Here is a 27,363-nt window from a genome sequence, read left to right as displayed (position 1 = left end):
CAACAGGGCCTGCATTGGCAGCACAAGTGGCCCTGCCTCTCTCGGGCCTGAGAGGGGCCTATTGGAGTACAGCCGGCAGCATGTTTTGCTGGCCATCCCCTATTCAGCCGTTGGCTTCTCTGCTGCGTCTGCCCACTCCACTGGTGTTGACTGTTGTGGGTTCATTCTGGGCTCATCCTCATCCCAGCAGTCAGACACACAGAGTCCAGGTAAGGAACTTCTCACAGAACCCAAACCTGCGGGAGTAGGGGAAGGAGTTCCTGACCACTGTGCCAATAGGGTCTGAGTCAGAGCTGGCTTCTGCTGCTTTGGCCTCAGCAAGTCCCTAGGTGAAGATGGGCCCTCCTTGCCTAGTCATGCTGCTCCAAGTCCCCTCTACCAGCAGTAACTTGTGGGGGAGGGGGATGCTTTTCACTACGTTTTATACAGCAGTCCTGTTGCAAAGCAAGACAGTAGTGGGCAGTTTGAAGTGAAGACCCAGACTTGACCTGCCCAGCCTTGCTGATCCCTGGTGCAGTTAAATTCTCTCCCCTTTTAGTTTGCAAACAGCTCATTTGAGAGCACAAAGGTGCTGCTGCCACGTACTGGTGCTTCTCAGCGGTGCACTTTGGCTTTTCTAGGTAAGAAATGAGGTTCCCTGCCTCCCTCCCCTTTCTAAGGCACTGAGCTGGAGGAAGGGGAAGCACTATAAGGCCCAGCTGGTTTGCAATGGGCCATTGCAGACAAGTCCTCCAGCCAGTTAACTGCTTTAAATTTTTCTATGCACCTATCCTCCTCCCCGCTAGCCAGGACTCCTCCTCTGGTGCTGCAGATGTATTTAATTGCACTTATAAAGCAGCTTATTCTCATACATTTTTCATTGTTAGTTAATTGCTTCTGGCTTTAACTCATGCTGTTGGGTATTCAGGGCCTTTTCATCTTCTCTTTCCCAGTTACCTTCCTTGCTCTCCTGCTCCCTGTCATCCCACATACTTAGCTACTCTTACCAAAAAGGAAAAGTTTATAGAACCACCAAACACACCCTGCTTCCTTAGCCAGGGGCCTGCACCCCTCCTGCCCCTTGAGAGAGGTCATGGTGAATGTGAGCTCCCTGTGGCCAAAAGAGCTAATGTGATCCTGGGCTGCATACCGGGGTTATTTTACCTCTATTTAGCACCGGGGTGACTGCTGCGTACAGTTCTGGTGTCTGCAATTCAGGAAGGTGTATAATTGGAGATTGATCAAAGAGACATGCAAATAATTAAAAGATTAGAAGCCTGACTGCAGATACAGATGGAAGATGTGCCCTCTATTTAGTTTAATGAAGAGATGGTTCAGGGTTGACTTGATTGTCTGAAAATACCTACAGGGGGAACAAGTAGGTAACAAGGGGCTCTTCAGTTTAACAAAGAAAGATATAATACCATCCATGGGCTGGCAGTTAGCTGATGCTAGACAAGTTCAGAGTGGTAATTTAACAGTGAGTAATTAACCATTGAAATGCTTAACAAGAGTCATGGATTCTCCATCACACAATTTTTAAATGAAAACTGGATGTTTCTGTACAAGATTTGCTCCAGGACTTACTCAGGAAAGTTCTCTGGCTTCTGTTACACACGAGATCTGATCACAATGGTCTCCTCTAGCCTCAGAATCCATAAAACCCCCCTGAAGCCATTTTACAATACAACTTGAGGTCAGTTCAGGACTCACCCAGGTGGGGTGGTTTGTGACACTATGTGCATCATGCTAGTTTATTAGGGCTGTGAGTGCAGCAGGGCCATCCCACTAACTGCCACGCCCTGGCTCATGGCAAACCTCCTACAGCTGAGGGTGCAGGCTGGGGAAGTGGTCAGAGATGATGGGTTCTTCAGTCCCCCCTGGTTTGTGTTTCACCAGGGAAAGGAGTGTGGGCAGGAACCTTCAACCTCTCCCTCATGCCCATCCTTCCATGGGGCAGGGGCTGCCTCACCACTACAGCAGTGTAAGTTGCTGCAGCTGGCTTGGCTGCCTAATTAATATAGGCAGGTTGGGGAGGTTTCTTTAAGCAGAGTTGCCTTGTTCATCACATTTGTCTCGTAGGGAGAGCCCAACCCTTTAGCTACTTTATACTTAACCCTTTAGAGGCAGGCTCCTGCAGCAGTGGAAGGGTAAGAATTCTGTACACTGCAGATCCACTTCTGTTGAAGAGTGTGATGGGTTGGATCACAGAAACCCCCTTGAGAGCTGCCACCTGATGTGCCAAGACTACTTCTACCCCTGCCAGCTCAGGGCTCCATCACCCTGTTTTGCTGGGCCAGACACTTATCTGCTCCCATAAAGATAAATATGTATAAAGCTTAGTGAGGAGAGGGATAGCTCAGTGGTTTGAGCATTGGCTTGCTAAACCCAGGGTTGTGAGCTCAATCCTTGAGGGGGCTACTTAGGGATCTGGGGCAAAAATCAGTACTTGGTCCTGCTAGAGAAGGCAGGGGGCTGGACCTGACCTTCCAATTATTTTTTTATACACTAGAATTTAAGTGGTTCCGAGTAGTAACAGACAGGACAAAGTCAGCCAGCAAGCAAAATAAAATACACTAATCAAACTGAATACAGAATCTCACCCTCAGATGCTTCAGTAAGTTTTTTCCTCAGACTGGACACCTTCCAGGCAGGGGACAATTCTTTCCCCTGGTACAGCTCTTGTTCCAGCTCAGGTGGTAGCTACGGGATTCTTCATGATGACTCCTCCCTCTGTTCTACCCATTTACATCTTTTGCATAAGGTGGGAATCCTTTGTCCCTCTGGCTTTCCACCCCCAACTCACTGGAAAAGCACCAGGTTAAAGATGGATTCCAGTTCACATAACAATCACATGTCACTGTAAGACCCCAAGCCTTCATTCCTCCCAGCCTAAATCACAGGAAGGCCTGCCTGCAAACATAGCCAGCCAGCCAATTGTCTTGGTTGATGGGAGCTGTTAAGATTCCAACGCACCATTAATAGCCCACACTTTTCATATTTCTAGTTTCAGCTAGAAGTGATACCTTTATACAAATAGGATGACCACATTCAGTAGACAATAAGCTTTGTAATGATACCTTACAAGAGACCTTTTGCATGCAGCATATTCCAGTTACATTCACTCAAATTTTTATAAAATCACATGGACTGCAACATCTCACATTTTCACTCAAATCAAGCAACTAGATCCACCCCTGGTGTGAAATCAGTGCATTAACAGTGCAGCTGTGCCCTATGGCAGTGCTTACAACTAAATTCAGCCACACAAAACAAGTCACATGTGGCTGATCAATGGTGCAGGCAGCCCAGCTAATCACCCCCTGCTGTAGCTGAACTGCCAAAAGAGGCTGCCTTAGCCTGCTTGGGGAAATCTATAAAAAAATAGCTCCAGGAAAGGCCTCAGCACTTGCTGCTTAATTCCTATTGGTATTACCAAGGATTATCCCTCAGACCCAGCTGTTTGCCTCCAAGAGCAGGAGTTACATAAACTCATGTTTAGCACAGGATTGGGCAGAATACAATCTTTCCTGGGGTTAGATCACTTCCCCAGGATCCAGCTAACCTGTTTCAAACTCCCAGCAGCAGAGTCAGTTGCTTTCTGCTCCCCACCACTGACAGTGGCCAGCAGGGGCAGCTCCAGGCACCAGCACATGCCTGGAGTGGCAACATGGGGCCAGCAGCATGTCGGTTGTTGGGAGGGCAGCAGTCAGGGAGCTATTGCCAGTGTTTCCTGCAGGTCTACTGGTCCCGCAGCCTTGGCAGCAGGTACGCCGAAGGCATGGAACCGGTAGATCACCCACAGAAGTGCTGCCAAAGGCTCCCTGACTGCTGTGCTTTGGGCAAAAAAAAAAAAAAAAAAAAAAAAAAAAAACACAACAGAGCCACCCTTGGTGGCCAGCATAAAAGTTGCCAGTACAACCAGACTTTCCCCCACCAGCTGTTCCCTGGCACTGCACAGAAGAGAGCATCCTCCCCCACAGAGATTGTATCTACTTGGAAGTCACTGGATCTTCCTACTCTGCCCCATGTTACACACAGCTGCTTCCAACAGACTCAGACAAGACATTTGTCAATTTCAGCATAAAGCTTTTATTGCAACAAATCTAAGAGTGCCTAGCAACAGCCATCAGCCCAGTGAAGCCTTCTTCCCGCAGATGCACGCCAAGCTTTCGGGTCTGCCTCACCAGCAGGCTGGCTTTAAGGCAGGCCGTCATTGGGGCTGGGTGGGAAGACTCCACAGGGAGCAGGTAAGAGCCATTGCTAAGCAGAGGGAATGGTCCAGTGTCGAAGTGAACAGGTCTACAGGAAAGCAGGCAGGTCCTTCTCAATCACCTGCAGAGGAGGGAGTCAAGTGCTGTTTCTCTTGAGGGCCTGTGGAGAACCCCCCGCTGTCCTGTCCATGAAGGATAACTAGCCCCTGCCTGCTGTACCCAGAGCTTTACACCACTGACCTGGAACACCTCCCTGTGCAACATCCCCACCAGCTGTGGACACTGCTTCTTGACTACTTGAATCCCACCCTGCTCATTTTCACCCCTCTGCATTACACTCCTGCAGAGGGAACTCTCCCCCTGCCCCCCACAGGGTGAAAGGGCAGCTTAAGTTTTGTTGGCCTGTAGAGTGGAAGGAAACCCAGCAGCTCTCTGTGTGTTCACTGCAGAGATGTTCAGGCTGGGGAGAAACAAGGACCTCCGCCACCCAGTCATGATGTGTATTACCCAAGTATCCATATGTGACTAATAGCTTCCTGCACTGCCCTTGCTATTGACAAAGTACCTTCCTGCCCCTCCTCCCCCAAGTTTGGGCCCACTATTAAAGCTCTGCTTTGTGACACACAGCTTGGCTGTTCAGTTCTGGCAGAGCTAATCCCCGACATTACAGCTTTGTGACACAGACAGGCTGACTTACATAGGGATCATCCATTGGGCTGTATCTCTTCACGACCTGGCCCTCCTTGTTAATGAGGAACTGTGGAGTTAAGAGACAAGCATGAATAATCCTGGACCCATGAGCGCTCTGCCCCACTGGACCCTACTGCTTGAGTCATGCACAGAACACTACAGGAAATGAGCTTCAAGGCTATTAACTCCCCTGGGCAGCAGGGAGGCCATGGGTGGAGAAGCAGCTTTAGGGGTACCTGGCAAACCACTATCCCTCCCTGGGTCACTTATAAGAACTGCAGCTCCTTTGCAGGGGGATTGAGTGCTTTGAAATCTGAGCTCATGAGGTACAAGGCCTCCCATCCCCAAATGCTGAAATGCAGCCAACTCTGGCATGAGACAAGCCCTTCTTCACCACCACCACGCAACAATTCAATGCGCAAAGCAAAGACTGAAGCGGAGTAAGGCAGAATGTAATTAGCCAAGCTGGAGTCTCACCAGACACCCCTATCCCTTACAGGGTTTGATCCAGGAGCCAAGTGCAAGGTCAGGGCTGCAGTTTTAGGTCTAGGAGCTGTGGGTCAATGCCTACTCAGGAGGAGTAATCTTACTAGGCTCCGTAGCCCCTGCCTCCAACACCTCTTCCGGCAGCTAAGTGTTTCTTGGAGCCTCCCACCCAACCTTGCTTAGCTCCTGGGATCTTACAGGATCTCACCACAAGTAGTCAGGCCATTTTAGAGGCTAAAACCCCCAGTAAGAAGAGAGCAGAGTCCTACCTTTGTGAAGTTCCATTTTATTGCACTAGAAAGGAGAGGGAACACCAGTGAGACAGCAGCTGTTATAAACTAGTCCCAGCATGGCTAAGAACGCCCACCGACCGCAGCCCCATGCCTAACCCAACAACCTGCTCTGCCATGACTTTCAACAGACCCAAGGTGGGGACTGCTGTATGACCATACAGCTTTCCAATCCATCCACCCCACAGCCCCTTCCTCTCCAGTCCAGTGTGTCGCCCTGCTGCCAGCAGTGCAGGCTTAAGGCTCCTCTTTTGGTTTCATCCCAGGATTGATTTGCTCTCCCCCTCCCCCATTCCAATGACACCAATAGGGCCAAGCTGTTTCTCTAATGCTACTGCTTCCTTCTGCGTCTGTTACTCCTCTGGGTCTGCACTCACTTTCCCAGGGTGCCTCTTCCTTTGGGTTGATCTTTCATCCATTTCCAGAGAGGATGGGCGTTGTCCCCGTTGACCTCTATCTTGCTAAACATGTCAAACTTCACCCCATAGCTTGCAACAAATTGTTTGATCTGAGACTCATCCCCAGGCTCCTAAGAAGCAAAGAGAAGGGTTACTGTGGGAAGTGCGTGGTCTTGCGTCATTAGGCTATGACTGACTTCCTGGAACCCCATTCCATTTGGATGAAGCACAGTTCCAGGCTCAGATTCTGAGGGCAGGATGCATGTACAGTGAGGGAATGAAGTTGGGCAGGCTGGGTGACGAAGGCGGCATGAGCGGCCCGCTTCTAGAATACCCCACTCATTGCTGGGACACAGCTGACAGGGAGCATGGTTACTTGAATACAACTGGGCTCAGGACTGGAGCCACGTGGTCCATCTGAATGCCCGGCAGAGCTACACTTCCATGTTCTAGTGCACACAGGGTCACCAACAGCCTCTTGTGCCTCAGAGGAGCTCAGCAAGACCGGGTGCATTACACCAGCTTGATGCAAAAACCCTAGTTCTTTAAGACTTAAGTGTGCACACCAGGCACCATGACCAATTTTTGGTAGACACATCAAAGTGTGAATGGGCCAAGGACTAAACTGTACTCCCACTCACATGCTAGGGAGGGTGTTATTAGCTGTTTATCTGATGGTAGTACTTAAAGGCTCTATATGCTGGGAATACTTGCCAAGCCCATGCTAACTACAGGGATCCTTCAGTCTCTAGGGCTGCCAAGCCAGCCCCCTTTGCTAAGGAGAAAGGGGTGCTCTTTTCCTAGAGGAATCCCCTTTTCTTAGCAGGCAGGGTGCAAGAAGGCAGAGGTGCCACGCACCTGGTTTCCAAACTGGTTGCAGGGGAAGCCCAGGATGCGTAAACCCCTCTCAGCATATCTGGCGTACATATCGACAAGCTGAGTGTAGTTTACGTTAGTTTTTCCTCATTTGGATGCTACATTGGTGATGATGCAGACATACCCCCTGGGAAAGAAGCAGAGTCACTGACAGTTATCACAAGAGAGGGCGAGCTGATCTACCCCACAAAGATAAACATTGTATCTGCAGCAAGGGACCCTACCTACATAATGGCCATCGCTTTTCTTCCCTGCTGGAGGTAACCTGCTAACTGGCTCCTCACATGCACCGCTTTCCTAGGCTCACTTGCATCTGAGTCACAGATTCTCCACACCTCTTTCATGGGAATTAGTCCCATCGGTGCAAGTCACAGATCTTCTGAACCCCACCCACAGTCAGGCAGAGCCTGTCCATCTGGAGCCAAGCTGCCCCTGCTTAGTTCAGTTGCCTAGTGTAGTCCCTTTTGGGCACTCTCCTCCCCAGGGCCTGGATGTGCGGCTCTCTCACCAGCACGCCTCCCTGGCTGGCAGTATTAACAGGGGGGGTTTTGTTGTTGGCTACACAAGACTAGGGGAGACTGAAGTATTAACAGCCTATCTACAGGCTAGCACCATACTTGTGCTTTGGGTACCTCGGTGAGCCAGCCAGGCTCACAGCACCTGGGCTCCTCACCACTTACTTGTACTTTTCCAGGGAAACATCGTGGCCATCAATGTCTTTGGCGTGGAATTCATATATGGATTTGGCAGCTCGCCAGTCATCCGCCTGCGCGCACTGCAAGACAGCCAGGGGTCAGGGGCGGTTTCCCAGCGCCGCAGCAGCCACACGCTGCTCGGACCGGCACTAGCGCAGCCAGGCCATGCGCCGCCCCCCGGGGCCGGGGTTACGGGAGGAATTAACACGGGCCACAGGCGCTAGCAGGGCTCGTGAGCGTGACTCGGCGGCAGCCCAGCGAGGAGCCTCCCGCCGCTGCACTGCGGCTCGGAGCGCGCCGGACCCGGGGCTGAGGCACGAGCCTCCCCCCCCGGCCGCTCCCGAGGGGCCGGGGTGCAGGAGGAATAGCCATCGAGTCCTGCGGGCGAGGGGGGGCAGCCGCCAGGCGCGGGCGTCGTGAGGGCGCGCCAGAGTGTCAGCGGTGGACGGGGGGGGGCGCGGGACGGGGGTCGCCTCGCTCAGCCCCCCCATCCCCAGAAAAGGGGGGAGGCAGAGCCCCGGCGGTCCCGGGCTCTATTCAGACATGCGGGGGGGGGCTAAGGCCCGCTCGCCAGGGCAGGGGCGGCCCTCCAGGCTCGAGCGCCGGACCCGCAGCACCCTGGCTGGGGCTGGGCGCCGCCCGCGGGGGGGGGTGGTCCTCTCTAGCCGCCCCGCCGACTCGATGGTCGGACCATAGAGCGCGGCGGCCTGAGGGAGCGCGAGCCGGGCCCCGCCCCCCGCACTCACCATGCTCCGGCTCAGGCCCCGTGCGCCCAGCGCCCCGCACAGCAGCACCCGTCTGCCCAGGCGGCCCCAATTCATGGCAACGGCACCCGGACCGCCCCTCAACGGCCTGCGCAAGCCTCGCCCCCTCCGGCCGCTCCGCCAATCAGCGGCCGAAGAGGGCGGCCCCGGCAGAAAGCGGCCCGCCTCCAGCCCCCCGCGGTCACCAATCAGGAGAGGGCAGAGGTTGTCGCGCGCGTGTTTATCCGATTGCAGTCTCCAGGGGGAGGGTAAGACCCGGGGGGAACAGCCCAGAGCGCACCTGGCGGCAGGGGGAGGGGGAGACCCAGGTGGAACAGCCCAGCGTGCAGCAGGGAGAAGGTGCCTGTGGGGCGATTCGCTTGGCCCTGCCTGTCCAGAGTGCAAAGTGCTCAGGGTGCGGGGGCTGTAGGAGGGTGGTTTGCAGAGCACCAGCCCGGGCAGTATAATAATTACAGCAGTGAGTGTCACGCCTGCCACCGAGGGTTGCCCACTCCTAATCGCATAAAGTCCTAGGTACCGTTGCCAGCCTTCACGCAGTAAATAAACTCCCCGACTTTCACAATAAGCCAAAAATCAAGGTAATCCCATTTCAAAACAAGCCAACCCCTGAGAACCCCAAGCCTCTATGTGACTAGTTCCCCCCCAGCCTGCAGTCTGGCACTGTGGTGGACCTGCTGTGCACCCCGACTCTCTCCCCGCCTCCCAAAAAAAGCCAATACGAAACAAGCTACAAGCCAAAAACTAGCCAACAAACAACTCACAAGCCCATTAAGCCAAAACCGCCCATTTACTGTTTTTTTCCCTGGGTTTGGCATGTCTGGTCCAAACCCAAACACCCTTGCCCCGCCTCCTGCCCTGAGGCCCCGCTCCTTATCTGAGGGCCCGCCAAGGGGAGCAGCAGAGCAGGCACTTGGGGCGGAGGCAGTGCACAGAGACCCCTCTGGTTGCCCCTGCCTGCACCTAGAAGCCGGACATGCCAATGCTTCCAGGAGCTGTGCAGAGCCAGGGCAGGTAAGGAGCCTGCCTTAGCTCTGTTGTGCTGCCGTCCCGTTGACCAGACTTTTGGTCTGTGCAGATCTCTCGGATCGCTTTCAATAACAACCAGGAGACTGAGACCAGTTCTGAGAGATTCCTGGCCAATGCTGCTACCCTTTGTGATGTTCAAAGGTCTGAGTTATCTTTCGCCTGTCGGCTCTTTAGAGGGGAGATCGCATCTGTACAATACCCAGCATGTTGTCGGCTTGCAACAAGTAATAATGATGAGGAATAGCTCAGCTTGGCCTTGGCCTCAAATTCCCAGGACGTGTTGGTAATAGGCCCTATGTGCTGGAATGCTATGTGCCCAGTCGTTCTGATTTTAACCGCCCAGGACGAGAAAGCTGCTGGCTTTTTGGGTAACGCACTGGAGCGGGACCCCGGAGAGCTGGGTTCAGCTCAAGACTCTGCCGCACGCTTTCCTGTGTGAGGTTAGTCACATTATCTGGGCCTGAGTCTTGCACTGAGCTCCACGCGGGCGGAGGCCTCCTTGGAGCCGGAACTCTCTGTGCATCTGTTCCCCTTAGGGCTGCCAACTTTCTACTCGCAAAAAAACGAATGTCCTTGCCCCACCCCTCCTCCGAGGCCCCACTCCTGCTCACTCCATCCCACCCCCCGGTCACTTGCTCTCGCCACCCTAACTCACTCGCTCATTTTCACCAGGATGAGGCAGGAGGTTGGGGGGCAAGGGGAGTGAGGGCTCTGTCTGGGGGGTAGACTTGGGGGTGGGGCTGGGGATGAGGGATTTGGGGTGCAGGAGGGGGCTCGGGGCTGGGGCAGGAGGTTGGGATATGGGGGTGTGAGGGCTCAGACTGGGGGTGCAGACTCTGGGCTGGGAATGAGGGTCTTGAGGTGTAGGAGGGTGCTCTGGGCTGGGACCAAGGGGTTCGGAGGCCAGGAGCAGAATCAGGGCTGGGCAGGGAGTTGGAACGCAGAGGTGTGAGGGCTACGGCTGAGGGCGTGGGGCTGGGAATGAGGGGTTTGGGGTGCAAGAGGGTGCTCTGGGCTGGGGCAGGGGGTTGGGGTACAGGGGCAGTGAGGGCTCCAGCTGGAGGAGCAGACTCTGGGGTGGCACTGGGGAATGACAGGTTTGGGGTGCAGGAGGGTGCTCCAGCTGGGATCGAGAGGTTCAGATGGCAGGAGAAGGATCAGGGGGTTGGGGCACAGGAGGGGGTCGGGTTGCAGGATCTGGGCAGCGCTTACCTCAAGCAGCTCCCAGAAGCAGTGGCATGTCCATTACAAGTCTAGTCAGCGGTGCAGCAGGGCTAGGCAGGCTCCCTGCCTACCATGGCTCTGCACGGCTCCTGGAAGCAGCGGCATGTTCCCCTCCAGCTCCTACGTGGAGGTGCTGCCCCATCTGCAGGCGCCGCCCCCACAGCTCCCATTGGCTGCGTAGGAGCCGAAGTGGGACATGCCGCTACTTCCAGGACCGCACAGAGCCACAGTAGGCAGAGAACCTGCCTTAGCCCCGCTGCACTGCTGACCGGACTTTTAACAGCCTGCTCAGCAGTGCTGACTGGAGCCGCCAGGGTCCCTTTTCGACCTGGTGTTCCGGTCGAAAACCAGACACCAGGCAACCCTAGTTCCTCTGTTGTAGAGTGGAGATAATAACTTCATTTATCCCGCCTTTTATCTATTTATTTGACTTCAGTGGAGATTGGCTCAGACCCTTAGGTTGGAAGTTCTTCAGGGCAGGGACAAGCCTCACATAGCCTTTCACCATATGTTTGTACAGCACCTAGCACCAAGGGGCACAAATCTCTGTTGGAGTCTCTTGGCAGTACTGTGAAAAATAACAGTAATAGCAGGATGCTGTTTTCTAGACTTGAAGGCTCTATGGGTATCTACCATCACAGCAGTATGACTGGTGTCACTGGCAAGACATAAAAGATGTTGGATCTATCCTGAAATAAACTCACACCCTCGCTCATAAAAGAAGAAAGAAACAGGGAGTGGAAAAGGTGCACTTCTTTATAACCTCAGACCACAGACAAACCCTGGGCAGCCCAGAGGTTTAAATGCCACAGAAATCCAGTGTGGAGACACCACCTTAATTGAAAGAGGATGACTTGTGGTAAGAACCTTCAAAAAGCAGTTTCCAACCCCTGTTATTAAGCAGCGGTTGCAGGAGGCAGTGTTATTAAAAAGCAGATTGGAACATTTTGATGGGAAAGGGGTAATTTGAAGTGAAATTTACATTGCTCAGACTCCAGCTCTAGCTCCCTATTGGCTGAATTCTAGGCAATTGCTAGGAAGAGAAAAAGACGTGGAGAAAAAATTCTAGTTCCCCCTCCCTCAACTGCTTATTTTGGGTTTTGTAATATCGGTGCATCCCCCAGAGACTAACTGACACTGCACGATACAATTCAACTTGAAGTTTTAATTTTAAGACAGATAAAACGAGTAAGGGGTGATGCTGAATAATAAAATCACTTCAGTTGCACTTTGGAGGACTGGATTAGAATTCAGAATGACCTGAACAAATTGGAGAGTTGATCTAAAATCAACAAGATGAAATTCAATAAAGACAAGTCTTTAAACCATCATTTGAGGACTTCAGTGACTCAGCCAGAGGTTAGGGGTCTATTTCAGGAGTGGGTGAGGGTTTGTGGCCTGCAATGGGCAGGAGGTCAGACAGATGATCACCATGGTCCCTTCTGACTTTTAAGTCTATGAGTAAGTGCAAGTACTTCACTTGGGGAGGAAAAATCAAATGCGCAGCTATAAAATGAGGCCTAAGTAGCTACGTGCTGGTACTGCTGAAAAGGATCTGGGGGTTATATTGAATCACAAATTGAATCTGAGTCAACAGTGGGATGCAGCTGCAAAAAAAGTTAATATTATTCTGGGGTGTATTAACAGGACTGTCATGGATAAGACACGGGAGGTAACTGTATCGCTCTGTTCAACACTGGGCCTCAGTGGGAGTACCATGTCCAGTTCTGAGCACTGAACTTTAGGAAAGATCTGGACAAATTGGAGACAGTCCAGAGGAGAGCAACTGAAATGATAAAAGGTTCAGAAATCCTGACCTGTGAGGAAATGTGTGAGGGCATGTTTAGTATCGAGAAAAGAAAACTGGGAGGGGGAACCTGATAACAGTCTTCAAATATGTAAGGGGCTCTTATACAGAGGATGGTGATCAGCTGTTCTCCATGTCAAGGTAGGACAAGAATGGGCTTAATCTGCAGCAAGGAAGATTTCAGTTAGATCTGAGGAAAAGCTCTCTAACCATAAGGGGAGTTAAGCTCTGCAATAGGCTTCCAAGGGAGGTTGTGGAATCTCCGTCACTGGAGGATTTTAAAAATAGGTGGGACAAGCACCTGTCAGAGATGGGCTTGGTCCTGCCACAGCGCAGGGGGCTGGACTTGATGACTTCTTGAGGTCCCTTCCAGCCCAACATTTCTATGGTTCTGTGATTAATACTAGATGGGGGAGGGGTCTGTGAATTAGAAAGATTAGAAGGGTGGATGGAACATTGGTTTAGTTTATAAAAATGGATCATTTCTGTTCATGTCTTTCTGGCATGGAGTATTGCCTCAGAGCCAGGGAAAAAGTATGAGAAAGAATCAGCTTTGCAACTGGCAGATGAAAGGATAATGCAAATTGGAAGAGGAAGGGGTCCTTGCTGATGGGTTGAATATTTTCTAGTGCATTGTTAGGGAGGGAGGAGGGATGGTAGCCTTGGATTACAGAATGAAAGGATAGAAAAGAACCTCGGTAGCACAAGATGTTTGTCGAGGGTCTTATTTCAGTCTCTGCCAATTGGTCTTATATCTCAAAATTGCACAAAATTCCCCATCAAAGGGGCTTTTAATGTGAGCGGTGTGAGAAATTGCAAGCTTTGCTTTTGGCATGTCATGGTCCTTTGATCAAACGTCAAGAGCTGAGACTCTCAAAACTATCATCAAAACCAAGCAACCAGCATGGTAAAAACTGACTCCACCCTCCCACTGGGAAGGAGAAATACCCTTTCCCAAGTTAAACTGGCCACATCCAATATATGCACATTTGTGGTTAGCCAGTAAGTCACTTTTCCTTTGCTCAGGAGAAATCCACAGAGCTGAATTTGTCCTGTCCATGGCTTCAATGGGACACTAATGTAAGGAGGACAGAAGTTTACATTGGCACCTCCCAATGCAGCAGTATGACCATTTCTATTCTATGCTATACAGGTTCTTATGCCCATCTCACATCCCCGTAGTATCTAAGCACTTGCCAGGCGTGCTTTAACGACGCAATTAACGTCTGTCACATGTGGCTAATTCTTTCTCTCTCCTCCGCTCCCCTGGGAGAAGTTTTTGGCAGTGGAGTGTTTTGGTAGGATTTTGGTTTTGTTGCTTGTAAATGTCTATGCTGCTCTGTTTGTGTGGGAGAAGGCCGGTGGGAGAATTGCATCTTGTGCTTGGAGCAGAAGGTGAAGAGGTTTGGGATGGTCCTGGGTTCCAAAAGTGGACGCAATACTCCAGATGTAGCCTCACAACTGCCGAATAGAGGGGAATGATCACGTCCCTCGATCTGCTGGCAATGCCCCTACTAATGCAGCCCAATATGCCGTTAGCCTTCTTGGCAACAAGGGCACACTGCTGACTCATATCCAGCTTCTCATCCACTGTAATCTCCAGGTCCTTGTCTGCAGAACTGCTGCTTAGCCAGTCGGTCCCCAGCCTGTAGCGGTGCAGGGGATTCTTCTTTCCTAAGTGCAGGACTCTTCACTTTTCTTTTGGACCAATCCTCTAATTTGTCTAGGTCACTCTGGCCCCTATCCCTATCCTCCAGTGTATCTGCCTCTGCCCCCAGCTTAGTGTCATCCGTAAACTTGCTGAGGGTGCAATTAATGCTATCCTCCAGATCATTAATGAAGATGCTGAATAAAACCAGTTGCCCTGAGCTGTGGCACCCCAGCCCTAACAGACATTGCTTGCCAAGGCTGCAATTTCCTGCAGGTGGCAGTAATAGGCTTAGGTCTTTGAGGGGGAAACTACACTTCCCAGAAGCCTTTGTTTCTAAAGACCCCTGCAGCCCTCTTCTATCTCTTTGTGCCTGTTATTTGTGGTAAAATTATTAAGTCTAATAGAATAGCTTTTTACGAGGCACAACCCTGGGAAGAAGAAGTAAGGGGAGGGTACCAAAACGGGTGAATTGTGTGGGGGTGGTACGCTGAGCGTTAGCAGGCGTTTACAGTCGACACCTATAATTGAGGGGCCTGAAAGCTTGTTTCTGGGGAAGAGGTATCTGCGCTTGCGCAGAAGTTGTTTGGGCGCCTGCGCAGTGGCTCTGTCGGAGCTCGGTGCGGTTGGCTGCGTGTTGGACGCGCCATGGACGACGAGGAGGAGACTTACCGGCTCTGGAAGATCCGCAAGACCATCATGCAGGTGCGGGGCGGGGCCTACCGGGCTGGGCCGGGCCCCGAGGGGCGGGGGTAGCGCGCGGGCTGGGGACCAGGACTCCTGGGTTCTCTCCCGGGGGGGGGCAGGCGGGACTCCTGGGTTCTCTCCCGGGGGGGGCAGGCGGGACTCCTGGGTTCTCGCCTGCTCCATACTCTCTGGGTGACTTCAGCTGGGTCCTTTCCCATCTTTGTGCTTCAGCTTCCCTATCTGTAAAATGGGTGCAGTGGTACTACGCTGCTGTGCTGGGGGCCTGGATTTAGAAAGAGAAGGGTAAAGCACTGGGAGCTATCAAAGCTCTTAGATGTAGCTGTCTGTTCGCTGCATTCTGCAATCTACTGTTGGAGTCTTGTCTTTCTAGACGATGTTTTCTCATACAAGTAGAGCAGGAGAGAGGAGTGATGTTGGTTAATGACATTAAATGTTTCTATTGCTGTTGTGCCTCAACACCATCAGTACGTTGGTCCCCACTGTGCTTGATGCTGTACAGACATGATAGCCAGCTCCTACCCCAAACAGCCTAAAATCTGTAGACCAGTAATGCAATGGAAGCTTTTTTTTTTTATTTTATTAATGGAGATATCATATCTCTTAGAACTGGAAGGGACCTTGAAAGGTCATCAAATCCAGCCCCCTGCCTTCACTAGCAGGACCAAATACTGATTTTTGCCCCAGATCTCTAAGTGGCCCCCTCAAGGACTGAACTCACAACCCTGGGTTTAGCAGGCCAATGCTCAAACCACTGAGCTATCCCTCCCCCCAGCTGTCAAATAACCTTGGTACAGGCTCGGGAAGTGGGAAGAATACGGGCTAGGGAGGCTTTGCTGGATGGGAAATTGGGTGCGTCACATGAGAACAGTAAAGCTGCATTTATGTCTTATATGCATCATGAGTAAACAGGAGTATTGTCCTCAGCTGTGCCATGATCGGGGCTATCTGGTGACCCAGGATGAATTGGATCAGACCTTAGAAGAGTTTAAAGCCCAATTTGGCGATAAGCCCAGTGAAGGGAGACCACGGCGGACTGACCTTACAGTGCTGGTGGCCCATAATGATGATCCCACAGATCAGATGTTTGTCTTCTTCCCTGGTGAGTGTGGTGCTGTTACTCTCTGTAATGAACTGAGGAGTTTCAGTAAATGTATAGGCATGAACCTCATTCTAGACTGGTGCCGGCAGCTCCGACTGGATGCAGCGCCAGCATAGAACTGATTCTTCTCCCTGGCTCTTAACTAGCTGAGAGAAACTGAATGTAGGGGGGTGGCTTAGCTTTTGAGAATTGGTTCTGAAGTGCCTAGGCTCCCGGGAACAAATCCTGGGTTGGATGATCCAAGGTAAATTTGTTCAGCACCATTCACCCTGCCACTAACTGTGTGGATCTCTCAGAAGGCCAGCCCGCTCCTAGAAAAATCCTGGTAGCAGTTGATTCCAGCCAGCATTTGGATAACCGCATCAGAGACCCAATTTTGTTAGCTTTACTGAGGGCAAAACGTCCCTTGAAGCCAGGGAGCATTTCGGCCAACTACAGACTGAATAGGCTGAATTCTGCAGGCTACAATCCCGAAAGATTTACAGAAGGATTTTTTGGCCACTTGGCTATGGATCTGCTCTGTCTTTTTCTTGATGCAGCCTAGTACAGTCTGTAACATCTGGGTAGATGTCTCTGAACCAACTAGCCTGTAGTGAAAACAGTTCTATTCTCTGAGGTCCCAGCTGCAGTGCTGTGGTGAATCATTTTGCACTTCCAGAAACTGCAAGTGCAGTGTACTTACTACCTGCGCTCTGAATAGCAGCAGCATGTTGTGCTGAGGGCAAAGCTCTTAGAAACCCAGGTTCATTAGTATTATTCTGGAGACCAGCTGCAGGATAAAGGTAAATAAAATGCAGATCTTTCATGACAACCAGGAGTTATATCATGTGACTTATTTATTCCTCAGAGGAGCCCAAGGTTGGGATAAAGACGATCAAGATGTACTGCCAGAGAATGCAGGAAGAGAACATCACCAGGGCTCTGATTGTGGTGCAGCAGGGCATGACGCCCTCAGCAAAGCAGGTAGGTGGTGATCCTGCATAGGGCTGGTTGGGAGTTTATAGGATGGGGACTGAGAGTTCATAGGATGCACACTTGCATGCCTCTGGGGTTTTTTGGTTCCAGATGCACAGTGGTCAGTGCCCTTGTAGATTAACCTTTTTGCTTAACATTGTTCTCTAAAACAATGTGTGACCATGCCCATCACGCATGGGAACTGTGCGCTTGCAGACCGTGCAGAACCCTCAGGTAATGGGGTACATGAGGCTTGTAGGACAGTCTTAACACACATTTGTGAAGGCAGAACTTGTTTAGGTCATGTGTACTCAATAGGAGCTACAGTAACTCCTCACTTAAAGTTGTAGTTCTGTTCCTGCAAAACGCTACTTTAAGCGAAACAATGTTAAGCGAATCCAGTTTCCCAGAAGAATTAATGTAAATAGCGGGGGTTAGGTTCTAGGGAAAATTACAGCAATGATGATTGTGTAGTTTGGCTGAGGTGGTGGAGTCAGAGAGTGGGATATTTCCCAGAGAATTCCTTACTGCTAAATGATGAACTAGCACTTGGCTGAGCCCTCAAGGGTTAACGCATTATTGTTAATGTAGCCTCACACTCTACAAGGCAGCAGGAATGGAGGGAGGAGAGACAGCATGGCAGAGGGAGAGGTACGCATTGCCCCTTTAAGTACAATGACCCTACTCTAAGCACACTGCCTTTTTAAGTTGATCAGCAAGTTGAGATAGCAGCTGGTGCCACCAAGCTCCCTCTATCCTGAGCCCTGTTGTGTCCCCTACTGCTACTCTATGGAGATGGCTGTGGGGGGTGTAAAGGAGTCAGGGGGAGGGGGCACCCTAACATTAGCACCCCTCTTCCCCCCCCCACCTGCCACAGCAAGCAGGAGGCTCCTGGGAGCAGCTCCAAGGCAGAGGCCAGGAGCTGCACATGGCTGTGGGGGGAAGGACAGCTGTACTGCCAGCAATTGATAGCCTGCTGGGCAGCTGGTGCACAGGGAACTTAGGGGAGAGAGGAGCTGATGGGGGGGCTGCTGGTCCACCCTGGTTCCAAGCTCCCATCAGCTAGCTCCAATGGAATGCTCTTTCTGCAAGCAGTGGACAAAGCAGGTGGCTGCCAAACAATGTTATAAGGGAGCATTGCACAACTTTAAATGAACATGTTCCCTAATTGATCAGCAATGTAACAATGAAACATTAACCAGGACAACTTTAAGTGAGGAGTTACTGTACCTACACACACAACTGGGCAACACAACTGGAACTCTTACCTAGCATTCAGGAGACTGAGGTTAGCTAAATTTGAAGTTTTGTGAGGGTGAGATACCACTGGGCTACCTTCAACTCTGTTAACGTTTTTTGTTGATGAATTATTAGCACCTAGATACTCTCTCGTGCCCATTGCTGTAGTAAGACACATTCCTTGCGCCAAAGATTTTATAGTCTCAGGTGGACAAGACTGAGTAGTTTACTAAAGGCGGGGAGATTGTGATGAAGAAAAGAAGACTGGAGTGATTGAGTGACGTATTGGGAATAGGAGGAAACAAGGATGGAAAAAATAAGACCTCAGACTTGATGAAGGAAAGGAGCGGTGTGCTTAAGAGATGAGAGAAGAGAGATTGGAGGCAGGAGAAGTGAGCCAAGGGAAGGTTGGAAAGAAAGGGAGAGGTAATTGTGTGTTTAGCATCTTGACTGAGAGATCCACTCTCCCCTTGATTTATGTATAGATGTGATTGATGTTACTGCGTGTAGTACACTGGCGGTAGTGTTTGGTGCTCATTAAAATTCAGTTCTGACTAGACGGGATCATGTGGGACTGATGTGCGCTGGGGCCCCTTCTTCTGTGCTGAAGTTCAAAATCCCTTTTGGTTTTTCTTTCAGTCATTGGTGGACATGGCTCCCAAATACATCCTGGAACAATTCCTGCAGCAAGAGCTGCTGATCAACATCACAGAGCACGAGGTGAGTTGGATGCTTGGGCAGCATGGAATGAGTTCAAGACAGCTGGCCTTTACTCTGGACTATCTGTGTGTAAATCAACCCCTTGAAATTCTTTTCTTGTGTATCTTGTGACACTGAGTGGTGGCCCACAGACAGCCATTCTAGTCTCCCTTGCCACTGTGTACTAGCCCTGGTCATCGCAGGAAATAACTGTTCTCTCCTCCTTCCTGATCTCAGCCTGCCTAGATTTGACTCACTTTTGTTTACAGTTGGTTCCAGAACATGTGGTCATGACGAAGGAAGAAGTAACTGAATTGCTTGCCAGATAGTATCCTTTTGTTTACTCCAAATGTCAGTCCCAGCCTACCAACATGGAAGTGACTCACTCGCTTTGTGCTGGAAATGGCTAGACTTCCGATGTGTACAGCAGGCTGCTATGTGCTCTCTTGGTCCTACCTCTAGCAGGGAGAAAACAGGGCCGAATGGTAACACTTCTGGTGGCGGGTTTTCCTTCACTGTGTTTCTCAGTAAACTGAGAGAGAACCAGCTTCCCAGGATACAGGCTGGAGATCCCGTGGCCAGGTACTTCGGAATAAAGCGAGGGCAGGTAAGGAGCAAAGCAAGGTGACAGACGCAGCTCCTGTGGTTGAGCAGCAAGACAGAGCCTCTTGAAAGCTCTGTTTTTAAGGCCTGATGGTCTATAAATAAGCACAATGGGTCTCTAACTAGTACTGAATATGGGGTCCCTGCTTCCTTCATGTATAACCCCAGTAGTGGAAGCTGCACAGAGTGACTGCAGGATTTGGCCCTCCATAACAGGCAGGAGGAGGTATGTTAAGAGTCTTGGGGCACAGTTCTTACCGAGTTCCTTGTGTGTTACACACCCAGGATTGGGTCTTCAAGGGGCTGTGCAGGTTCCTCATCCAGGAATAATTTCCTCCCCAGGAGAGTTGCATCTGAATGAGGAATCTTCATTGCCTGTGGGATGGGAGCTGAGCCTGTGCTGCTCTTCAGATGTCACCCCTTTCTCTACTAAAGGGTGTTGTGCTGATGGGCACCATAAGAAAACCCTCTGATAGAGAGCTGTGGCAGGGTTCTGATTCAGTGTGTCACTTAAAAAGTTTCTTTCAGAGCTTCTGTATTTCTGCCCTAATCTGGCGGAGTTACCTCCAGCCTGCCCTGTACTGTGTAAATTGCACAACATGCTCACATGGAGTATTGCTGGGGGTCAAGGATCGCTTGTTAGATCACAAACTGCGCTTTACACCTTTGGCGTTGGCATGGCTGTCTAAACTCACATTCATGCTTCACAAGCACGTCTGTGTAATCTGTCCCCTGCATGTCATGCCAAGCACGTACTTGTCCCCTAGCTGTGGGCAGCCGTCTCCGTGGCTGGTTTCCTTCCCCGGTGCTGAGGATCAAGCACTATACACCCTCCTCTCCAGTTGCTGAACACTTCTGCCTCTCCATTGGGCACCTGAGCCAATCCCTGCAGCGGGGAGCCCTGCCAGGTGAAATTCAGAGCTGCTTTTTGTTGCTTGTAAACTGTTTTTGTTGCCCTTGCAGGTGGTCAAGATCATAAGACCTAGTGAGACTGCAGGGCGATACATCACCTACCGCCTGGTTCAGTAGAGTGTGCTGTACATCAGGTAACATTGCAGCATCTTCCAGATGGGACTGCCTAGCTGTGATACAGTTGAACCGTGTCCAAAATTAATGCTGTAACTTCACATTAGCACCTATAAAGTGGAGATGTTTTAAACTGAACTGGACAAAACCCCAAACTGGCACTGGAGGAGAGTTCCCTGCAGCGTATTGAAGGCTGGAGTAAATGGGACCTAATGTGCATGCTTGTTATAAAACTCTCCTTGCATGAAACACAATAAATGTTCCACATCTGGTTAGTGAAGGGGCATTTGCCATTGTGGAATCAGATAGTGGCTTCAGTTTGAGGTGGGGTTAGACGTGAAGCTCTTGGTGCAGGACAGAGTCTGTGCAGCAGCTTGGTGGGAGTGCAGGAGTCAGATGATGCATCCGAACTAAAAGATGATCTTTCTCTTGAAAGAAATTCCAGATTCTCTTTCTTCCAGGTGTGGAAGAAGAATCCTGTGTTATCTGATCTACGCCCTGTCGGCTCTCTGGGTTGTCTGTCATCTTAAATCCAGATTCTTGAATGTGATTTCAAGTCATAGCACTATTGCAGGGTCTTTAGTCTTCCTTTGCGCTCGCTTACCTCTCTCTCACTCCCTGGAGGCCTCCTGCCTGGACCGAAGCTCAGTGCAATGGGCTATTTAATTTAATTTTGAACAGAATTTTATTTTAATAAAGGTTTGTGCTACACATGTTTTCTCCCTGGTGCGGCGTTTCTGCAACTTCCCCTGCAGTAGAGCATCCTGACACCTGCTATTTCAGACTTGCCTCCCCCTTCCCTTCTGGTAACATCTTGAGCCAATAAGTGCACTAATGAAGTTTGCCTCCAGTGTCCTGAGCACTAGCTCTCATGCCTATGTTCGTTAGCTAGCTGGACTTTCCCTGCACAGCTCTGGCAATACTACAGCTGTTCTGTTTGAACAGGACGTCCTGCAGCTGAGTCCAGCAGTGGACAAGTATCCAAGCTGTGTTAACAGGAGCCCGTCTCAACACGGAGTCTCCAAAAAGCCCCTAGAGACAGACTGCTGCTTCCCTCTGTCCCAGCCTCTCCTACTGACATGGAAAGTCCTGCTTTCCCAGATGGCTGTGTGGGTTGAGTTCTGGGATGCATGGGAGTGTTCTGTTGTTGTCTTGATCCTCTAGCGCAGTGGTTCTCAAACCACACCCCTCCTCGGGACCAGTTGAAAATTGTTGCAGGTCTTGGAGGACCACTTAATGATCTTTCCAATGGTTGTTTATACTGTTAGCTAGCTATTGTAAAGCACTTTGGATAAAAGCACGATATAAAAAAACTTTTGTTGTTCTACAGCAGTAGTTTTACCTTTCTAATGTGATGGATGTGCCCTCTCTCCCCCCCTGCAGCAGTCCCCAAGCTGGGGCTGGGAAGGAGGGGGAGTCTCTCCCCCACCAGAGAGCTGAAGCTGGGAAGGAGGGTTCTCTCTCTCCCTAGCAGCCAGAGCCTTGGAGCTGGGGAAAGTCGCCTCTTTCTCTGGCCGCCACAGCCCTGCACATCCCAAATTCCTCCCACTCCCTCTTCTCACCCCACTGCCCCCTCCCACGTACCCCCTATTCCCCCCGAGGCCACCACCTCACCTTACATGTGTCTCTTCTCCAGGGTCCAGGCATCTAGTTAGTGGAGCTGTGCTAATGAGGTGGGTGACCCTTCATTCTATTGTGTGCAGCTGCCCAGGCGCACACTTTAGAAGGAACTATCTGCAGACCACCTGCATGCAGCTTGCAGACCACTTTTGAGAACATCTGCTCTAGCTATTTCAAATCCCCTGCTTTAACCCTTCTCTAAAGCCATTCCAATTCAAAGTATTTCTCTCCCAGTCAATAATCCTCTTCCTACCGCCAGTGCAGCATGCCTCTTACAGCTGGAGAAACTGAGGCACAGAAGTGACTTGCCCATGGTCACACAGCAGGTTGGTGGCAGCATAAAACTCAGGAGTCCTGACTCCCAGGCTTATGTTAGGCACTAGATTGCACTGCCTCATATTACTGCTCCTGTGTGTAAATATTTATCATAGTATCCGATTAGAAATTTGCTGCTCAGGAACTGAGATGCCACTGTGCAGCTGAGGCTGGTCGTGAAGATGGCAGCTAAATCTTCTATCCAGAGCGGATGAAAGGAGGTTTGAACACATTGCTCTCAGGCATGGAAATGATCATCTGAACACATTTTTATTTCTCTGAAGCATGTGAATTTACATAGAGCACAAACAAAGTAAGACGTCTGTGTGCAGCAAGGCTGTGACTCACATTCAAATAAACATGCTCCATCTCTCACAGCTGAACAATATACAAACAGAGGATGCCTGGCACCATGCTAAGCACAAACAGCCCTCATAATGCAGAAACTCCATTCCCTCTTGTGCACCCACCCAATGCTCCTCATATGCCCAGGGTTTGCAGTAGGACAGGAATGTAGTGAAGCAGTTCTGATTCCTTCTCCTCTGATGGAAACAAACTGCTGTGAAACGTAACCATTGGATTGAATGAGGATGCAGTGAGGAGTCTTGCAATCATCCAGCTCAGTTACAAACAAATCAGCTTGTGGTCTACAAGCAGCTGTATTTCTTCACCAAGAAGAAACTGTTCTGGGATTCCTTTAATTGGGTCTTGGAGCACTCTAGGTATCACACATTCTTGAGTTCTTTCCACTTGCTTCAACGATTATTGAGCCTCTTAGCTTTGGAGTCTCTAACATTGGGCTGAACAACAGAATCTTTATTCCATCCTTCATAATGCAGCCGTATGTAATCACCATCCCAAGCCTGTGAGGTAGCCATCCATTCAGTAGCTGTGCCCAAGGGTGGCTTGATTTGGTGGCCTCTCCTGGGAAGGGACAGAGCCCCAGAGGTATATTAGGCTCCTCGTACTGAAATCAGTGGAAGTCAGCAGCCTGAACCATGAGGATCTGGGCCTGAGATTACTAGAGCCCCAATGGGTTCAGAGTGCCAGTGTTCTCTGCCTGCTGCAGGTTGTCTGCTTAATCTGTGAACTGTGCGTAGTGACCTCTAGTGGTGAAGCCTGTTCTCTGAACGGGGACAGATGATTCCATAAGTTGCTGAAGAAGAGTGTCTGTGTGTAAATCATGGAAAGCAGCTTTGGCTCCTGCTGTGGCTTTTTTTTTTAATAGCCTCGGCCTGTAGCCTAGTCTCAATGGCTCTCTTGGGTTAGGAAATGCAGCCTCCTTGTTGAACAGTGTTGGGTAGGGGTAGGAGTGTGAGTGTGGGGAAGCAGGAAGTATAGTTGCTAGAATTTGCCCATGTGATTAGTGCGCATGACCCCCTATGCACAGGTGACAGTGGGAGCTTTATGTGCACACCATGGGGTGATGGCAAGCATTCTGCTTTGACTGAATACAAAACGCTGAAAGCTGAATCCTGCAGGCAGGCTTGGTTTTCAGCTGAATCTAATAACCCTCAACAGACCTGGGAGGTAGCTGACTTGTACCCCTGCTCTACAGAGGGATAAGTGACTTACTCAAGGGTGGTGAGGTCCGGTGTTCAAATAAGAGTTCCTGAGCTCCGCTCACTAGACTGTACCCTTAAAATGACAGTTTGTGGGCTGGCGAAAGCAATGATTGACCACACCAGCCAGCAGGTGCTCAGAGTTGGGGAGTAACATGCATGCAGTGGCTTGAAGTACAGCAACCCGACTGCTTCATGTGATCCCACCAGCACAGGGGAGTTAAACTTGGCTGGGGATCTGGTGCTGTTTGTTCAGCTTGCTCCCTGCTTGCTTACAGGATTTAGCAACACTCTCAACAGTTGCAAGAGGAACATGGAAGCCTGAGGACAGGCTGGGGTTGGAAATAAGGGGAAGTGATTTTCAACTATTTTGTTTTAAAATCTATTTGCAAGTTCAGTCTCTTCTGCTACTGCAGTGATGGGAGTCCCTGCGTTTCTTTAAAGCCATAATACCTGGTTCTGGTTAATCCCTTAAACTCCTTTGTCAGCTGTGTCCTTGGGCACATGTTGACAGGGCACCTAAAAAGCCCCCTACACTGGAATGTCCAGTAGCTCAATTCAGGCAACTCCTGTCCCAGTGAAGGTAGCTTGTCCTGTGCACTGAGGCAGAGAGGGCAAGTTGTCAGGCTCTCAAAAAGAGGCACCAGTGGAGTGGTTGCGTCTGCGTCATGGATTTCCATTCCTGTGAGCACTATGAACCCGTTCTTTGTTGAAATTACAGTTCAAGCACCTTTAAAAACTGCTCCGGTTAGGGTACTGGCTGCTTGTAGAAGAAACTGCAGGAAGGACTAGAGAGAGCCCAGGATCCAAAGGAGTTAGAGGTGGGAAAACATGCCTGCCCCGTGGTACCCTCCACACTAATTCACAGCAGTGAGTTGAGAACAGCCAGCCACACTCACGCAGCGTCCTCTACGATCTTTCCAAGCAGAAGAAAGACCGTAAATAAACTGGGTGTGGAAAGGCAGGTCACTAGTGAAGTCCCATGTTTCACAGGAGTGCCCGGGTTTTTGCAGGGCACTTGTAGCTGCAGTTGGCAGGTCTGGTACAGTCGGCCATAATCGTTTGTGCCCTTCATGAGCATCACGCAGAAATCCACAGCCCCAATACACGAAGTTTCCCACCCCCCAAGTTTTACAAGAGGACAACAGTGACTTCCACCTTCCTGCCAAACCTGCCTCTAGAAACTTTATTCCCCCCTCTACTGAGCGGTTATCGGTGCTTGGCGAGGTTGTGGTAGGCAATTGCCCGAAAGCTGTCCATACCACTCCCACTGCTGCGTAGCATCCTGTCTGCCATCTGCCACCACAGAGGCTGTGCATCTCCATGGTACAAAGCGTTCTGGGATCTTCCACTCCATACAAATATAAGAGATTTATTCTGCCACCTGGCATGCTTAGACTTGAGTGGAAAGATGGTGCTGCTTTCTTAAAACAGGTTGGTTAAACGCAAAGCGCTTCTGGCCTCCCTTCCTAGCCTGGGGAGCTGGAGTTTTCAGTAATCGCTGCAGTGGATTAGACACTTCAATAGCTGCATCTCTCTTCTGGAAGAGCTATTTAAATAAAGTTGAGCTTAAACCCGCTGTGGCAGCATAGCATAGGTACAGCAAGGGTCTGGATCCCTTCCCAATCCACCAGGACAAGGTCAAATCCACCCTCATTGGACTCCTCCTTTCAAAGGAATATGCTTTATGGTTCTAGTTCCTGTCTAGCTGAGGTGCTGGTACTGCAAGGATAACTCGTTGTCGGACTGACGAATGTCTATGCAGAGGGGGTTTGTATGGGAGCTCCAGTCACTAGATAAAGGTGATTCTACTGTCTGCAGCCAGCATACGAAACCCTTGTGAGCTCCCTGAGGTTTGGCTGTGCTAGACCCCTCCCTTCCCTGAATATGCACAGCATCGCCCTTTGCCTAGCTGCGGGCAGGTAGCCTGTATGGTCAGCCGCCCCGCCCCATTGTCCATTGCGTAGCTTCTGCGCGGTGGCCTAGACAAACCTGGGCTGCCGTTCGCTGGCCGACCTCACTGCTATGCCGTCCCGTAGCCGAACGGTCGGCAGCAGCTGGTGCCCCCGACAGCGCTCGGCCAGCAGCGTGTTATTGGACTGGTTTGTGTTACAGTCAGAAAGAGGCCTCTCTTGCTGGCCTGCCTTGCCGTCCCTCTCTGAGGCGGACTCCTCTTCCGGGTCGCTCTGCTCTTCCTCCCCGGCTGGGCTGGGCTGGAGCGAAGAGGCGCACTCTACGTCCGACTGGCCCATGCTGCAGGTCCTGCTCAGCTGCCCCTCGCTTGCGTCGTCGCAGAATTGAGCCTCGTCCGTGCTGGTCTCGCTTTCTTGCTTTACCAGCCGCTGCCTCAGGGCTCCCTCGTCTGTAACCGGCAGCTCCGCCCCCTCTTCCAGCTCCGAGTCGGAATCTATCGAGTGGTCGCCAGATTCTGCGGGACATGCAGGACTTTCTGTAACCCTCAGGCCCCACCCCTTGGGACTAGCAGGACCCTGGTATGGCAGAGCCCTGTATTGCCACCAGTGGCTTTGGGTCTCTACTGCTCCCCCCCTTGCCAGACTGGACAGTTTTTAGAGAGAGCCCTCCCCCGAATCAACCCCGTGTTGGTCGCATGGGGTCCCAGTGGCAATTTTCTCTATAGTGGCAAGGTTTCCATCCGTTCAGCTGTGATGGAAATGACAGCAGAGCAGAGATTGCTCTGCAGTAAGAATGGGTGGGAGGGCTGAGCTGAGACTAGTGACTTGTACGTCTACACTGGGCAACTTCACAGCGCAAGCCCTGCCCATGAGAGATACTGATCACAAGACCAGGGCCTTACGGGCTCTTTTCACTGGCCAGATGCAGCATGAGCTCTGCCAGTGTTCCCTGATAGCCAGTGGCCACCTCTTAGGGGTCAAGCTCTGTCATCCTTTGTCCATTGAGTCCTTGGCCTCCCTGCTGAGAATGACCCATGGGGCTCAGCCAATCTCAATGGCAACTTGGACACGTGCCCGCTAAGATCATGAAATTCACTGGTGGTAATGTCTGGTCATTCTCAACCTTGGGCCAGTTTGGAGCTGGTAGCTTGGAGGTGAACAACTCTCTGGAGCTACCTTTGCATCGTTCAGCATCCTTGGAATGTCTTAAGGCCATTAGGAGGAGGGCAGGGCCTGCCTGTGGCTGTCACTCACCTCCGTACGGGTCACCGTTGTTATCGGAATCCCCCTTCTCTGAGGGCACCTCGAGGTACGGGATGTTGCTGTGTGGAACTGGGGGCTCATTGTCCTGGGAGGAAAGGTGGAAGAGGAGCAAGGTGAACAAATGGGGTGAGGGAAGGAGCCGTTGCAACACTTAGCTGCTCTCAACCTAAATTAAGGTCCTTTAAAGCCAGATCACAACACTCCCTTACCTGGCTCTTAGGTATAAAGGAAATGGGTCATGAAACCCCATTCAGAGGAACAAAAG

The 27,363-nt window shown here is 51.0% G+C and overlaps 3 protein-coding genes across 4 annotated transcripts in view; 1 reads left to right on the top strand and 2 right to left on the bottom strand.

Moving 5' to 3' along the window:
* Positions 1 to 4,047: 4,047 nt before the first annotated feature.
* On the bottom strand, positions 4,048 to 8,482 carry GPX4 (glutathione peroxidase 4). The gene is made up of 7 exons (XM_032787485.2): positions 8,375 to 8,482; positions 7,614 to 7,708; positions 6,916 to 7,060; positions 6,037 to 6,188; positions 5,639 to 5,663; positions 4,891 to 4,950; positions 4,048 to 4,314 (listed from the first exon to the last, which is right to left on the bottom strand). Exons 1-7 carry the CDS (start codon positions 8,447 to 8,449, stop codon positions 4,282 to 4,284), a joined length of 585 nt encoding a protein of 194 aa, XP_032643376.1. The 5' UTR covers positions 8,450 to 8,482; the 3' UTR covers positions 4,048 to 4,281.
* A 6,190-nt stretch (positions 8,483 to 14,672) lies between these two features.
* Positions 14,673 to 21,136, top strand: POLR2E (RNA polymerase II, I and III subunit E). Its single transcript, XM_032787379.2, has 8 exons — positions 14,673 to 14,802; positions 15,730 to 15,904; positions 16,752 to 16,867; positions 18,737 to 18,817; positions 19,066 to 19,124; positions 19,325 to 19,403; positions 20,363 to 20,445; positions 20,887 to 21,136. The coding sequence occupies exons 1-7, from the start codon at positions 14,746 to 14,748 to the stop codon at positions 20,426 to 20,428; spliced, it is 633 nt and encodes a 210-aa protein (XP_032643270.1). The 5' UTR covers positions 14,673 to 14,745; the 3' UTR covers positions 20,429 to 20,445; positions 20,887 to 21,136.
* Positions 21,137 to 22,611: 1,475 nt separating this feature from the next.
* Positions 22,612 to 27,363, bottom strand: part of ARHGAP45 (Rho GTPase activating protein 45) — a 43,551-nt gene continuing 38,799 nt past the window's right edge. For both annotated transcript variants that reach the window (XM_032787188.2, XM_032787112.2), the window contains exons 22-23: positions 27,090 to 27,183; positions 22,612 to 26,350 (exon numbers count right to left, since the gene is read on the bottom strand). In XM_032787188.2, coding sequence (XP_032643079.1) covers positions 25,905 to 26,350; positions 27,090 to 27,183 — 540 coding nt within the window. In that variant the 3' untranslated portion in view covers positions 22,612 to 25,904. The remainder of the gene's footprint in view (positions 26,351 to 27,089; positions 27,184 to 27,363) is intronic.

This window comes from Chelonoidis abingdonii, chromosome 11 (assembly GCF_003597395.2).
Source record: "Chelonoidis abingdonii isolate Lonesome George chromosome 11, CheloAbing_2.0, whole genome shotgun sequence".
Classification (NCBI taxonomy): Eukaryota; Metazoa; Chordata; order Testudines; family Testudinidae; genus Chelonoidis; species Chelonoidis abingdonii.
Note: the sequence above shows the minus strand (reverse complement) of the source record. Positions and strands in the feature narration are given on the sequence as shown.

What these genes read in the sequence shown, in the direction of transcription:
- POLR2E (XM_032787379.2), top strand. Translation starts at nt 14,746, where the DNA reads ATGGACGACGAGGAGGAGACTTACCGGCTCTGGAAGATCCGCAAGACC. An exon ending in GATGTTTGTCTTCTTCCCTG is followed by an intron (nt 15,905 to 16,751) that starts GTGAGTGTGGTG and finishes TTTATTCCTCAG; the next exon opens with AGGAGCCCAAGGTTGGGATA. An exon ending in ACTGAATTGCTTGCCAGATA is followed by an intron (nt 19,125 to 19,324) that starts GTATCCTTTTGT and finishes TGTGTTTCTCAG; the next exon opens with TAAACTGAGAGAGAACCAGC.